Source organism: Arachis stenosperma, chromosome 1 (genome assembly GCF_014773155.1).
Source record: "Arachis stenosperma cultivar V10309 chromosome 1, arast.V10309.gnm1.PFL2, whole genome shotgun sequence".
NCBI classification, from domain to species: domain Eukaryota; kingdom Viridiplantae; phylum Streptophyta; class Magnoliopsida; order Fabales; family Fabaceae; genus Arachis; species Arachis stenosperma.
In genome coordinates, this window is record NC_080377.1 from 44421596 (window position 1) to 44438007 (window position 16412).

The following is a 16412-nucleotide window of genomic DNA, read 5'->3' on the forward strand; positions in this document are numbered from 1 at the left end:
CTGATACAAAAATACAGCAACTCAGCGAAGTATCTGTATTTCATAGCTTATTTTCTACCTTTTCAGTTAATAAAAAAATTTAAAGTATAAATATTAATAAAACAATATTCTCATTTGAACTCAAATAAAATATGTATAAAATTAAAGATAAAACTAATATAAATAAAAAATATTTTATTTTAATTCAAATTTTAATATATTTATTTTTATAAATTTATAAATTTAAAAAAAATAATCGACATTTTTTTAAATTTATTAAAGATCATCATTTGATTTATTGATATATAAAGAATTATTATAAGAACTTTTGATATTGAAAGAGTGAATATAACATGTAGCCCTGGCCTCTAGAGTGGTATAGAAATTTAGTTAGATTTTTTCAAAATTTGATACTAATAATACGATCAGGACGATTGTTATACATTATTTATTTCACAAAGTTAAATAATAATATCATTGATATAATATTTTAATTATTTTTTAAGTTATATATTGTATATATTTGTTTATTCGCTTTATATTTTTTATTACGATTATCTATCACTATCTTCAAAATATTCTTTTCCCCTTAATTTCGCCTTTTGTTCCTACAAAATAGCCGAGTAAACACCCAATCCGGTCCCTGTTCATATCAAATTAGGACAACGCGATCCCTCACAAAAAAAATAACCCACGCCGGTCCCTGTCTATGCATAAAATAACCCATCGCGTCCCCTCCTATGTATTCCCGTCTATGAATAGGGACCGGCGTGGGTTATTTTTTTGGTGAGGGATCGCGTTGTCCTAATTTAAAATGGACAGGGACCGGGTTGGGTGTTTACTAAAAAAATATTAAAATTAGTAGTGTCAAAAAATATTGCAAATTTTTTATTTTTTATTAAGATATAATTAATTAAAAATATGACACTTCTATATGTTGAATATATTTTAAATATGATACTTCTCGATATTCATCCGATACAGTAAATCAGTAAAAGTGTTCGCACTTCATAATTGATATAACATGAAAAAATATGTATTAAAATATTGAATCATTTGTTATATTGACACATTCTGTAGTAAATACAAATAATGCAACATAAGTGTTAAAGATATAAAAGATAAGAGAAGATTGACGGAAAAGAATGACACAAAAATAAAAAAATTGATAATACACAATAAAATTAGTGAATATTACCTTGGTTATAAGATGTTTCACGTTGGCTATGTGAAAAGATTTTAGTAAAAGAATTAGTAAAATATCTGTTATACCCTTAGTAATGAACTAGTTATATTCAAAATTTCCTATTAACTTCTTTATTTTTCTACTGGTGAGCAGCCACGAAGCAAAGTTAGATTCTATACTTTTCAAAGAAAACAAAATCTGATATAAGAGAATAATAAATTTGTCAATAATAAAAAAATTAATTTTTTCATAACAAAAAAGTATTTTTTTATGAATATTAAACTTATTTTTATATGGTGATTAATTTTTTGTGTTAAGGTAATATAATGGTATAAAATAAGTTCTATATCTACATTATTAAAATTTTTTAACTTTTTGAATTTATTGAAAAATTAATATATTTAGGTGAATTTTTTTTAATATATTAATTTTAATAAATTGAATAAGAATTAATTTAAAAATGAAAGAATATCATGGCTTAATTTTTTTCTATAAGAAAAAATTTGAATACTTTTGTTGAAAATTGGCCTTTTTTTGAAAAAATTTGGATATTGCTGTAGGTGGAACAAGTTTAATATATAAGGTGGATCATAAGTCATAACTAAAACACAAAATACGTGTTGAACACTATATGTGTGCCATGCTTGGATGAAGCTTTGACGACGCTGAAGTAACATCCCTTGACGTATCCAATTGTCAAATATTAATATTAGACAAAACACCACATTTATTTCTATACTTACTAAAAATAATTTCTAAAATATCAACTGTAGTAAAATTTTAAAAATTAGTCAACTAGTCTTTATATAATTTTTTTTATAATATTAAATTTGCAATATTTTTTGACACTACTAATTTTAATTTTTTTTAGCAAACACCCAACTCGGTTCCTGTCCATTTTAAATTAGGACAACGCGATCCCTCACCAAAAAAATAACCCACGCCAGTCCCTGTCCATGGACGGGAATACATAGGAGGGGGCGCGATGGGTTATTTTATGCATAGACAGGGACCGGATTGAGTTACTTTTTTTGTGAGGGATCGCGTTGTCCTAATTTGATATGGACAGGTCCTGGATTGGGTGTTTACTCCAAAATAGCCCTACTAGCAAAATTAACCGACAATACACAAAAACATTAAATAAAATCTAGTTTTTACACAAATTGAAAATTAATGAATTTTTTTTATAAAAAACCGTCAATATATTATGAATATAATAATGCTGTTAAAATTTTTTCCCACGTTACTTTATCCAAACCATAGTCAGTTAGTCACCTTAAATAAATGTTCATTGACTCAATTTAATTTTCAACTAACCTTTGACGATTTTTCCAGTAATTAATTTAAACAAAAAGACAAAAAAAAAAAGAAACATTACCCAAGTTCACTGTACAGCTATATATGTACATATATGCATGTATTTGTTGTATGCGAAGAAGTAATAAAAGGAGACAAAAACAAGATTCAAATTAAATAAGAGAGGAAATTACAAAGAAAGGGGTTGAGTGTGAAATTCAGCGATGCTCTCTGAAACGAAGAAGCCTATGAAGAAGAGTGGGAGGCACATTCTGAAACTTGCCTCGTTTCTTATTAAACGAACTCTCTCCAATGTAAAACGCATGCAGGTAATCAATTAATCACACTACCGTAATTAATCACACTGGCAAATTTCATCTGCTTTAAAAAAATTTAGAAAAAAGAAGATATATTTTTTAAAAAAATGCTCACCGATGACAAAAAAATTAGTTACTACATCTTTGTAAATTATACATAGGAATCACTTCCATAAAAACGTCTAAAACGTTTTTTTAAATATTTTTTAATAATTAAAATTTAACACATAATCAATTAAATCGTATTTTTTTATTAAATTAGGCCAAATAAATTAATTTGATAAAAAAATAGTAAATAAAATTTTAAATTGGTCTAAATTAATATTATTTTTTATAAAAAATAACTACAATACCTTTATTATAGAAAATAATTAAAATACTCTTATTATATATATTAATTTTGAGAATCCTAAATTCTAATCCTTTTTTTCTCTTTCATCGTAGAGTTAGGATTTAGAATTTTTTAAAATTAATATATACAAGGATATTTTAGTTATCTTTTATAAAAATATTAATTTCGACCAATTTAAAATTTAATTTATTAATTTTTTATTAAACTGATTTGTCCGGCCTAATTTTAATAAAAATAATATAGTTTAATTAATTATATGTGTTAAATTTTAATTATTAAAAAATATTTTTTTAAAAAAAATATTTTTGACATCTTTATTTAAGTGGCTCCCTTTTACCTATGTGTTATATAACTTTTTAATAAAATAATTAAATTTTTATAATGGAATAACAAAAAATTATAACGGAAAATTAAACTTTTTTATAAATATCAAATATGTATCTATATCGATAGTTAGTTAATGGTTGATTTTTTATATTTATGTAGCATAATATTGTAATTTTTTGTAAGTTTAGGTAGTCATTTGTTTATAAAAAAATATCCATAAACACTAAGTTTTAACACCACTCTATATTTATACATATTATTTTAATTTATTTTACAAAATAATAAGTTATTGAAATAATCAATTTAATAATTAAATATTTTTATAGCATAATAATCAAAGTTTTTTTTATCAACATCAATTATAGATTCTTAGAGAAGTACTAGGAATCAGCTAGTAAATTTTTGTGATTTATAATCATTAATTAATTATTATTGATATTTTTAATAGTATAAAATTTTATCTAATAATATAAAATTATTCACTTTCTTTTTACTAATTAAGTATCGTCTAAATTTTAATAAAAATACTCACTTACTAAACTTTCTCTCATTCTTATACGGTAGCTGATTTTTAATATTTATGTAATATAATGATAATTTTTATAAATATAATAGATAGTTATCGTTTTATAAAAAATACTCCAAATAAACACAAAAAATAGCCACACACACATATATTATTTTACAATTTTTTCTAAAAAAATAAATTATATTAGAATAGTCAAACTTGTGTACAGTGACATAATTAAATTTTTTCGTAGATACTATATATATTTTTGTGTGATGACAAATTAATGAATAATTTTTAATATTAATTGAATATAATTACTTATTTCTTTGACCACACTGAATAATTAATTTCTCAATAAATTTTAAATACTTCAATAGATCATAGGACAGAAAAAGTTAATAATTTTTATACAACAACAACAATGCTTTGTCCCACTAAGTGAGGTTGACTACATGAATCAAACGATAATATTGTGTTTTGTCATGTATCATGTTAACAGAGAGACCATTTACATGTAGATCTCGTTTGACCACTTCATGGATGGTCTTCTTAAGTCTTCCTCTGCCTTTCGCCCCTTGTCTATCTTCTATCTCATCCACCTTCCTGACTAGATGTTCTATCGGTCTTCTTCTCACATATCCAAACCACCTGAGACGCAATTCAACCATCTTTTCCACAATGGGTGCTACTCCAATTCTCTCCCTTATATCTTCGTTCCTTATTTTATCCAATCGCGTATGACCACTCATCTATCTCAACATCTTTATCCCTGTCACACTCAACTTATGTTCGTGCTCCCCTTTAGCCGCCCAACACTCTGTACCATAAAGCATAGCCGGTCTTATAGCGGTGCGATAGAATTTACCTTTAAGTTTTAAAAGTACTTTTTTGTCGCATATAAAACCAGATACACTCCACCATCCTGTATGATGCACTCAAAATATTTAAAACTTTTAACTTCTCGTAGGATGTTTTCTCCAATCTTCACATCTATATTAGGGTTTTTCCTTCTCAAAGTGAACTTATATTCCATATATTCCATCTTGTTACGGCTTATGCGCAGACCATATACTTCTAGAGCTTCTCTCCATAACTCCAACTTCTTATTTAGGTCGTCCCTTGACTCTCCATAAGGACGATATCATCGACAAAAAGCATATACCATGGCACAGACTCTTGGATGTGCTACTTCCATGACTAACGTGAAAATATATGGATTTAAAGATGATCCCTGGTATAATCCTATACCAATAAAAAATTTCTCTGTCACACCACTTTAAGTTTTCACACTAGTTGTGATCTTATCATACATGTCTTTAATTACACAAATATATGTTATCCTTACTCGACTCTTTAAAAAGTTAATAATTTTTATAGATAGAAAATAATTTTTACGAAAAGAGTAGTAACTTTAAAATTTATAAACAAAAATCTGAACCAAAAAATTGTTTATGCATGTATTAATAGATAATAGATTATAAATTATAAAAAATACCACAAAAAAGTTTTTTTTTTTTTTTTTACATTTTTAAGTTTGCATGAACCCAACAAAGTGTAAAAATAGAAGTTGTCCACGAGAATCTGCGAGAAAGGGACATTCATACACATAAAAGCAGAAAGCAAAAAGAAATTGGTGCAGAGAGGGTAATAGGGTTGGTAATATATACATATCCTCTCTTTGATCATCAACAGAAAATTAAGAGTGTAGAGAGAATATAATTTTCTTTTTTTTTTCTCATTTATATTTGAATCCTATTACCAAGAATCATAGGATATGGTTAAGGATTCATAAGTATCGTCTTCAACATGGTTTGACTTAAAGTCAAGAACAAATAACCATATAGTATATCCTTTAATACAAAGAGTAGTTTTATATATATTTGTGTGTGTTTTGGAAGAAATTAAAGAAAAAAGAGAGATGATGATGATGATGATGCAGGGTGAAAGATTGATGGAAGAAGTAGCAATCATTGGAGGGTTGATTGGTGTGCAGTTTATGGCGGCAGGGAACGCTGTTTTGATGAGCTTTGTTATGTCTTTGGGACTCAAATCTCTCACCATTGTTACATTCATGTCCCCTGCTACATCTCTTTTGCTCTCCCCTCTTGCCTTCTACTCTGAAAGGTTCTCCCTTTTTTCTCTCCCTTTTAATTTTCTCAAAATATTGTTATCATTTTGGAGATTTATTATTGTTATTAACTGCTACAGGAGCCTGTGGCCCAAGAAATTCAGTTCCAAGTTGATTTTGCGGTTGATCTTGCTTTCCTTGGGAGGGTTAGTAAAAAGATCTTTAATCCTTTAATTATGATTTATGGGTTACTCATTTTGATCTTCTACTTCTTTTTTTCATTTAGTTTTATTATTTTATCCATACGGAAATTTTATGATCAGAGATACGTCATTAGTTTCATGTTTTATTGTCATACTTTATTAATTATTCTTGATTCCCTACCTTTTTTTTTCTTCCTTTTTCATAAGAAAGGGATTTGGGCGTGATAATTGTTGTTGAATTTGTAGAATCTTTATGTCTTACCAGTGAAATAAGTAAGGAATTTAACTAAACAAGCCAGATCTGAAAGAAAATTTAGAACCCTGCTAAAGTTGAAAAAGAGGGTTTTTCTGTGTGGGGGATAAGAATTAATTAAGACTAATTTTAGGAAGTTGCTGAAGGTGGATAGATTATGATGGGGTTCAGGGGAATATTTGATCCCCAGAATCTCTACAAATTAAATATTTGGGTATTACATCCTTAATTTGTGCGTATCCACTATTGATTTAGAGTACCAATGAGGTATGGGTTTAGGATAACAATAATACTCATCATATTAATTATGTAAAAGTGGTGGATCCTTTACATAGTGTCCGATAAGATAGGCCAAGACAAAAATGTTGTGAAGAAAAAGTGGAGACCCAACAATAACTATTCTTCTGTTTTATTTAGCACCGATACTGAGACAAAAAAAATAAAAATTATAAATAGACATTATTATTTTTGTCCACCATCATAAATCGCCACCTTTTTCAACAGAAAAAGCTACGTCGGACAGAAAATTAACACGTCAGCAGTCACCTAATTAATCAAACAGAAATATTTAGAAAAGAATAAAAACTAGCTCAATTTGAAGTTATCTTATTTTATATTTATTAATTAATTTTAAAATAAATATATAATTTCAAATGCTAATATATAGAATAAATAGTTAAATTAATTTTTTAAAAATCATAAAATTTTTAAATTAGTCCTTGTTGGTCCCAATTGGTGATTTTTAAATATTTTCGAATAATTAAATTTAGAAAATTAGAGTATTGTTAGAGCCATTTTTTACGTCCTTGGTCCCAATGGGTGATTTTATAACCTAATGTGTATGGTGCATTTGCTTGCGAGTTACTTCGTTGTTGCTGGATGGCTCGTCGACGAGGATCGTGGAGATTCTTTTACATGTTTTCAGTTTAACTCTCTGTAATCTGTATAAATAAATTGAGAGTTATTTGATGGTATGCAGGACAACATTCCAGGTTTTGATGCTGAAAGGAATGAATCTAACCTCACCAGCAATGGGGACTGCCATGCCAAACGTTGCCCCTGGACTTATCTTCATCATTGCTTGGATCTTTCGGTAATAATATTTAGTTTTGCTAATATGCACACTCTGCAAAATCATTTTATTACCTTAGTCATTTGGGGCGGAGCCAGATTAACTTGTAGGGAGGAACTAAAAATTTTTTTACAATTAACAAAAAATAATATAAAAAAGATTAAATTAAAATTTATACATAACTTATAAGAAAAATTTCCTTATTTTGTATGAGGCTCCGTTTCTATAGTCATTTCAAAAAAACAAAACAAACAGAGAAAACGGATATTTCATTTGCATTACTTGTTATTTTTAAATTTTTTATACTAAAAAGTTATAATAATTAAATAATAAGCTTAATTTTGATGTCTTATAATATAAGACTATTATACTTGCATGCATCGAATTAATCTCGACAATTGAATTTCACATCATCATATAGGCTTGAATAAATACTTAAATTAGTTCTTAACGAATTTTAGATAAAAAACTTTGGTCTCCAACTTATTTGCAAAAAAAAAAGAATGACAGAAGTAGTATATATTCCCATTTGCTAATTGAGAGAATTTTGATGTGAAGCAGGTTGGAAAAAGTGAACATAAAATCGACATATAGTAGAGTAAAAATCATGGGGACAATGCTTTGTGTGGTAGGGGCTTTTGCAATGAGCATAATGCAAAGCATGTCCACCAACGCAGCCAAACAAGATGCAACATTAGTTCATTATATATCAGATCCAACAGCACATGATGCTGTCTTTGACAAGCAGAAGATACTGGGTTGCATCTATCTTCTACTCGCAATCTCTTTATTGTCAAGTTCCCTAGTCTTGCAGGTACATACTATTCTTTCTCTTTTTAAATATAATTTAAATCCTCATTACCAGGGGTGGTGGTAGAAAAGGGTCATGTAAATTTCAGTTTAGTTCTCACTTAAAATTTTATTTTAATCTTAGTTTATTATATAAATATTTTACAATTGAAGTCTAAGCATTGCTTTTAACATTAAATTAATCTAAATAATTTAAATATATTTTAAATTAGTTATTTCTTAATTTTGCATGCTTTTCTTTATATAAAAAGAATAAAAAAGAAAGTATTGGTTTAGTCTGAAATATTTGGGTTAAGTTCTAATTTTGTTACTAATATTTTGAAGTGTTTTATTTTTATTCCAAATATCTTATTTTGTCTTATTTTAATTCTTTAGTCAAAATTATTTTTTTTAAATTATTCTTTTTTCTTCTTAATTTTTTTTAGATAACGGTAAAAATCTTATAGTGGTCATAGTCGTGATTCTAGTTAATTGATAGTAAAAGTGACAAAAAAAAAAGATAATAATAGATGAAAATAATATATTTAGAAAAAAAAGTTTAATTTTACCATAGAAAAAAAAGAACAAAATAAAAAGTTTAAGATAAAAATACGATGTTTTAAACGTTATAAACAAAATTAAAATTTAATTAAGATTTTAAGAATTAAAATAATATTTTATCTAATAAAAAATCAACATATTTATAGGAGAGAACAACAACTTTGTCAAATTCAAAAGAAATGTGTTATTTAATTAGTGCTCTCAAAAATAACCATGTAGTGCTTTTATTACACTATATATATATTTAGAGTATGTTTAGGGATTCATTTGTCAATAGAGTACACCTATTACCATATTGCTACTGTGATTGTTGTGAATTGCTATTAATGTTTGTAGTGCCTGTTAATTAGTTTGAGAATAAAACTATGTACCAATTCACTAAAATTATTATGTAGCGTAAGTATATAAAACATTTCTTGCAGGCTTTTATTTTTAGAGATTTTCCGGCACCCATATCGATGTGCGTGATCACATCCTTTTTGGGCACGTTCATAACAGCAGCATTTCAATTCATTGAAGATCACGAAATCAAAACTGGTTTGGACGTTTTTAGTGCCCGAAACCTCATCATGTATTTTCTTCTGGTAATTTCCAATGTACTTTCTTTCCGATCATGTATTTGATATTGCAATTGGGTTATTAAAGTGATGAGAAATGCTACATGGCACAGGAAGGTGCAGTAAATGGAGTGTGCATAAGCTTCAGTAGTTGGGCAATAAAGAAGAAAGGGCCAGTTTTGGTATCCATGTTCAGCCCCATTGGCACCGTTTGCTCTGCCATTTTCTCTGTTGTTACCATAGGAGTCACCATCAGTGTTGGAAGGTACCTTCATCACATACATTATTATTATGAAAAATATTAGAGAATCAGTAAAATTTATTATTTTTGACTTGCAATTAGTTAACAATATTTAAAAATATAAACTAAAAATATATTGTTAGATTATTATATTAAAAGAATTGAAATGATAGTTAAAAATACTGACAAAATATAATAAATTCTGTTAGTTGTTGAATTTTTTTCTATTATTATTTTTATTTATTTTTAAATAATACAAAAATATTATCTATATATAAAAGATAATTATTAAATTAGTCACTATATATTTATATATAAATATATGTATTTAATTTTTTTATTTATATTTTGTATTTTAATTTAATAACTAATTTTAGCGTAACTCTTAATATGATTGCAAGTAATTATAATGTGCCAACAAGAGTATCTAATACTTATTGAGTACAATTCTGCTATATTTGCAGCTACGGGGGAATGTTTATAATGTTCACTGGGCTTTACCTTTTCCTTTGGGCTAAAGGAAAAGAAGAAGACATCGAAGGCAGTGGTGGCAAACAAGGTGAACATGATATTGAGAAGCCTCTCTTAGAATGATGTACTGTACTAGGTTCCGCTTGCATTTCTAATTAATAAGGTATACTGTAAAAAAAAGGTATACTGTAAAAAAAGACGAGAATAATGTATTGTAGGTGTTACATTCCTTGGAGAAACAGAAAAAAAAAAAAAAAAAAGTCAAGCGAGGGAAATATAGTCATCTAGGAATCTGTGATAGTATACTTATAAAAATCTTAATCTTTAATGGGCATGATAGAGTTTTATCCTTAATGGGTTTGATGGAGTTTTTGAATAGTGATCCAAAATATAGATTAGTTTTTTTTTTGACAAAATTAATTTGCGTTGTTCGAGTGATCAGCTCAATCATTTATTTAAAGATTTAAATTTTAGTTTGTCTATATAATAATTTATTGGTCAACAACAAATTTTTAAATAAAAGTTTAGATTCTAAGATAAATATTGTGGACAACTAAAAAAAAAAACTCTTGTTAGAATAGATGGTAACCAAAAATATATAAATAAAAAAGAATAAATATACATTAAATAAATAAATAAACCAACTTACACACATTAGATTCTAAGGTAAATATTGTGGACAACTCAAAAAAAAAAACACTTGTTAGAATAGATGGTAACCAAAAATATATAAATAAAAAAGAATAAGTATACATTAAATAAATAAATAAACCAACTTATACACATAAGGACGGAAGAGTGGAGGAGTCGAAAATTAAAAATTTGTATAATCAAATTAAAATTTTGTATAATCAAATATAATGTTATATATTTGGTAATAGATATAATTATAATTAATTTTTAATTAAAAAAATTAATAAATACTTGTCAAATAAAAAATTATCCCAATTTTTATAATTTTTTATGGTTTTACATCTAATAAAATATAAAACCATCTATTTTTAAATATTTTGTTAATTAATTTATTTTATTAAGTATTTATATGACAATAAATTATATTTTTATGTTTTATATAATTAAAAAAATGACATAAAATAATACAAGTTAATTGCAATAACAATTTTGTTATATGAATTTAAAATATATTAAAATATTTTTATATAATAATAGGAGTAAAAATTAATTAAAAAATAAACAACTAAATAAAATTAGAAAAAAATAAAATTATTATAAATAATATTAAAGTATTTTTTATATGATTATAAATGTTAAAATTAATCTTAATAATAGAAATGTAAAAAAATTTAAATTAAATAAAAAATATAAATAATATAAATATATGTAAAAAAATTTAAACCTTAATACATAAAGAATAGTAACTTTTTTTTACTATCACTACACTATTAAATTTTACTCTATATAATACATCTATTATAATAGTATATGAGTTTTTAAAATTTGTTGGGGAGGCTAAGGCCACTACTTGCCGCCCTTTGAGTCCATCCCTGTATATATATGACTTCTTATACAAATAACCTACAAATATACCAGACATACATAGCATTACCAAATCATGGCTCCTATCCTTTTTACAAAAATATATAACAAGATGAGGGAAAAACTATAACTAAGATATATATAACACAATCAGATGTGCAAAAAAAAAAAACTCCTTAAACACCTCGTCCGTCTTGAAAAAAGAAAATCTGTAGGGTGTGAAAATCTAACCATACGGTCTCACCAAAGAAGTTTCAGGATTGTCATAAGAAGATATATAAAAAAAAAGGACAAATTAGTCCCTGACCTTTTAACTCGCGGACATTTTCGTCCTTGACCATTGAAAAATACTTTTAAATCCCTGACGTTCCTAACAATTAGACCAATAAGTCCCTCCGTCCATGAGCCACCGTCAGACCGGACAGAAAAGGCTAACCTGGCTCCCCCTATGCTTACTTGGCTCAACGGCGTTCCTATGTGGCACGTTAGTGGGATGGAGGTTTTGAAAACGGGACACATAAGTCCCTCTCACTCAAAACGACGTCGTTCTGAGTGCTGCCCTAATACTAAAATTTGTTTGGGTCGTTCCTTCATGGTGGTGGCTGGTGGTGAGGAGAAGACTTGTTCAGATTTCAGTAATGGCTACGAAGGAGGCATCATCAACCTCAAGAAGAAGTGTTAGTGGAGTAAGAGAAGAAAATTCTGTTTCAAGCTCAATTCCATGTGTTGTTCATGCTGACCATCCAAACGACGCCGTCGCCCCGAGGTGCTTTTGTGGAGTTTATGCAATAATGTATATGTCGAGGACCAGCAGCAACTCTAACAGAATCTTCTTGGGTTGTCCATTCTATAAGGTAAGTTCAAACATTCTGGCTTTGGTTTGACCTGAGATGGATGCGGGCAGTAGATGATTTTAGTGATTTTGACAGGGAAAGGAACCTCATTGCAAATTGTTTGTTTGGGTCGATGAGCATCTTGCCAGAATAGGAAGCAATTGTTGCATCTGTGACAGCAGACATTTGGTTGAGAAACATGTTAAAGTTGTAGAAGAGGAAGAGGAAAAGGAAGATGAATTGGATCATAGAATGGCTATTTTGGAGGAGAAGATTATTGCTTTGAAGAAGAAGAAAAACCCATTAGCCTTGTGTTTTTCTGTAATTATATTTGTTGTTGTTGTTGTTGTTGCCTTTTATGTAGCTATTGCTTGAGAGATGAACTATAACAATCATGATAGAGAATGGTATGTTGTAGGTTTATCTTGTGTATTGAAACATGCCATTTTGGCAAGTTATGGGTACTGTAATGTAAATGGAACTGGAGTTATAATATCAGTATGTTGAACTTATGTTTTGAATATCTAAATAAACATGGAAACATTGAGGAATTAGAGGCAGTGGTTGCATACATAATTTATAAAGAGGATGTTATATTGCTAAACAAGTTTTTCATGTCCATTGTTTACTAAATCTTCCCAAAATGAACGAGTCTCATAAACTGAACAGTTTGATGAAGCTTAACATGTCAAAAGTAAGCCTCAAACACAAAATACAAGGCATAAGCCAAACTGTGCAGAAATAGGTATAAAGTTAAACTGCAAAATTAACATAACTAAAAGCTACAAAGTTCTTCACTTCTTTGGCACAATGGTAGGTGGATTAGGGATGAATTTGAACAATCTGGTTGTGGCCGTGCTTGCTGCCGCTAATGTCTCCTTGGTAGCTGCTGCACTTGTTCCTGGTAAAACTTGAGGTGGTTGTAGACCAGCGGATGACTTTGAGGGGGGTTGTAGACTGGGGCATAGTGGAGCTGGTGGCCTGAATATCTTCTGCTTGGGCCTCATCTTCGATGGAGTTGCTTAACTTTTTTGGGCCGCTGTAGATAGAACTTGGAGTGGAGGTCGAAACGATGTCCTTCTGGTTACTAGTCTTGGCTTGACTTGGGGTGCTGCTGGTGTTGCTGCCACAGGGTTGGAAGGACCTGGGATGACACCACTTGAGACTTGTGTTGAGAGCTGGGTTGACAAACATTGTAATTAGGCATACAGATTAGACAAAGTAGTCATTAATTAATCAATGATGCACATCAAACAGTTAGTAACTTACAGTAGGTGTGGATTGCAAACTAGGTATGTCATGATCATGACCAGATGGAGTATTCTGACTAGGTGGAGCATCCTGACCAAAATAGATAATAAATCAAACAGATTACTCCTAATCATATAAGACAGCTTAGTAAATAAACATTCAAGTAAACACATAAACTCCTAGCATAGTTAAGAAATCAAACAGATTACTCCTAAAGCAAATTACTTACACTATCATTTAGAGCTGACTGTGACAGTAGGATGACTGCCATTGACTAAGATATAGAACCTTTTTTGAGCTTCTTTGTCTTAGGTTTCCAATTGGGATCAGCCGGAGCGCCCTTGCATGTCTTGTAGTTATGTCCCGTTGAACTACACTTACTACAAGTGACTTTGAATGACCTCTTCAACTTTTCTGCTTGTTGCATCATTGGCTCAGCTGGATCCTTCTGTCTATTATGCACTTTTGGCCTGCCAATTGGTCTCTTTATGATAGGAGGATCCGACCTTGAATACTTAGTCCTTGTCCAGAACTCCTAACTTGGCACAGGCTGAATACAATGAGCATATGTCTTGTGTATTGACTCCATGCATAACTATGGATGCACATAATCCTCTGGATGATCATGCCTCTTCCTTATTGCTGCTATGGCATGGATACATGGCATGCCTAACACTGAAGACAACATCATGAACCAGCAACTTAAAACATCATTCAGCCACATCATTGAATGAACCAGAAAACATCATTCAGCCAGCAACTTAAAATATCGAAAACCATATATTAAAACATCATTCAGCAAGCAACTTAAATATTGAAAACCGTATATTAAAACATCAATCAGCCAGAAACTTAAACCATATATTTGACATGTATTGAAATAATGCGTTAGAATAAATTAGAACTAACCAGTCAGCTGCTATTTGTTGCAGGAGCAGGTCAGCCTAATGAGATGAACGTCCACCTTTGTAGCTTTACGAGTAACTTCGAAACGCTTGCGTGCATCATCACCTGTCCAGTCTACACGCCATTTATTGCTAGGCCTTATTAGACGCTCTATCCTCTTCTGCTGAACTGGTGCGAGCTTTCCAGTAAAATCACTAAGTAGCTCTTTATGCTTAACCTTTTTCCGCATCAGATAGCAGCTAATTTCTTCACACATTGTGAGGATAGGCTTGCTTCTATAGTTTACTATCTTTGAGTTGAACACCTCACACATGTTATTTGTGAGGTTGTCCACTTTTGGCCCGTGGGAGAAATACGCCTTCACCCAAGTAGCTGGCTCAAACTTGGAAAGATATTTGACGAGCGAACTTTTGTATGGTCTACAATTCACAAATAACTCTCGTTGCTAGTATAGCTTCTAAACCAACAAAGAATCCTTTCGTGCAAAAGTTTTGGTTGTCACAAGTAACAAATCCCTAATAAATAATAACTGAAGTATTTAAACCTCGGGTCGTCTCTCAAGGAATTGTAGGAAGGTGTGCTTATAATTGGTTATGAAAAAGTATCTTTTTGGGGTTTTGAATAAGGAACAAGAAAAGTAAATGGCAAGAAAATAAACTAATAACTAGAAAAGCTCTTGGCAAGGTATGAGAACTGGAAGTCCTATCCTAGCTATCCTTATCAATTGTGATGAGAATTATTCGTTGCTCCCACTAAGTTAATCCTCAACGAATGAAGGAAAGTCAAGTGAACTAATCAATTTGATTCCTCAAGTCCTAGTCAACTCCCAAGGAAAGACTAGCTTTAGAGGGATCAAAATCAACCAGCAACCTTCAATTAACAATCAACAAAGGAGTTTGATAGCTCAAGTGTCACCAATTACTCAATCGAGATCAAGAGGGTGAAAATCTAAATTAAAATTCTCCCAAGCATTTTATCAAACACTTGGAAGGAACAACATAAAAACATAGAAAACTGTCAAGGAAAAATCAAAACAACAAATTGTAAACATCAATCAATAACAAATAATAGAAGAAGCAATAAGTCTGAAATACCTCAAATTGTATTAAAAGGAAAATCAAATCTAACATGAGAATTCATAAACTAAAGTAATTAACAAGGGAAATCAATAAACTAGAATACCAAGACAAATAAAAGTAGAAGAGAAATCCTAAATCCTAAAACCTAAGAGAGAGGAGAGAGCCTCTCTCTCTAAAAACTACATCTAAACCTAAAATTGTGTAAATGAAAAATGAATGATGAATGAATGGATTCCCCCACTCTGTAGCCTCTAATATGTGTTTTCTGGATCGAAAATTGGGTCAAAAATGGCCCAGCAATTTTTGATACGTACAGGTCGCGGCTCTGTTACGCATACGCGTCGTCCACGCGTACGCGTCACTTGTCTGCGGCACAATCCACGTGTACGCGTGCTTCACGTGTGCGCGTCGCCTAACAGCAAGGCAACTATGGCAAATTATATATCGTTGCGAAGCCCCGGATGTTAGCTTTCCAACGCAACTAAAACCCCCTCATTGGGACCTCTGTAGCTCAAGCTATGACCGTTTGAGTGCAAAGAGGTTAGGGTTGACAGCTTTCCAGTTCCTTCAATTTCTTTTATTCCTTCCGCTTTTGCATGCTTCCTTTCCATCCTCTAAGCCATTCCTGCCCTGTGATCTTTGAAAAAACATAACACACATATC

At 29.8% G+C, this 16412-nt stretch overlaps 1 protein-coding gene across 2 annotated transcripts; it reads left to right on the forward strand.

Moving 5' to 3' along the window:
• The first annotated feature begins 2650 nt into the window (after nt 1-2650).
• LOC130942840 (WAT1-related protein At5g47470-like) lies at nt 2651-10570 on the forward strand. Of its 2 annotated transcripts, none has more exons than XM_057871035.1 (8): nt 2651-2790; nt 5908-6092; nt 6177-6242; nt 7472-7585; nt 8126-8378; nt 9337-9498; nt 9585-9736; nt 10177-10570. In XM_057871035.1, the coding sequence occupies exons 1-8, from the start codon at nt 2686-2688 to the stop codon at nt 10304-10306; spliced, it is 1167 nt and encodes a 388-aa protein (XP_057727018.1). In that variant the 5' UTR covers nt 2651-2685; the 3' UTR covers nt 10307-10570. The 2 variants fall into 2 exon arrangements, with proteins under 2 accessions (XP_057727018.1, XP_057727019.1); XM_057871036.1 differs by lacking the exon at nt 2651-2790 and adding an exon at nt 5647-5811 and having other exon boundaries at nt 10177-10567.
• Nucleotides 10571-16412: the final 5842 nt, after the last annotated feature.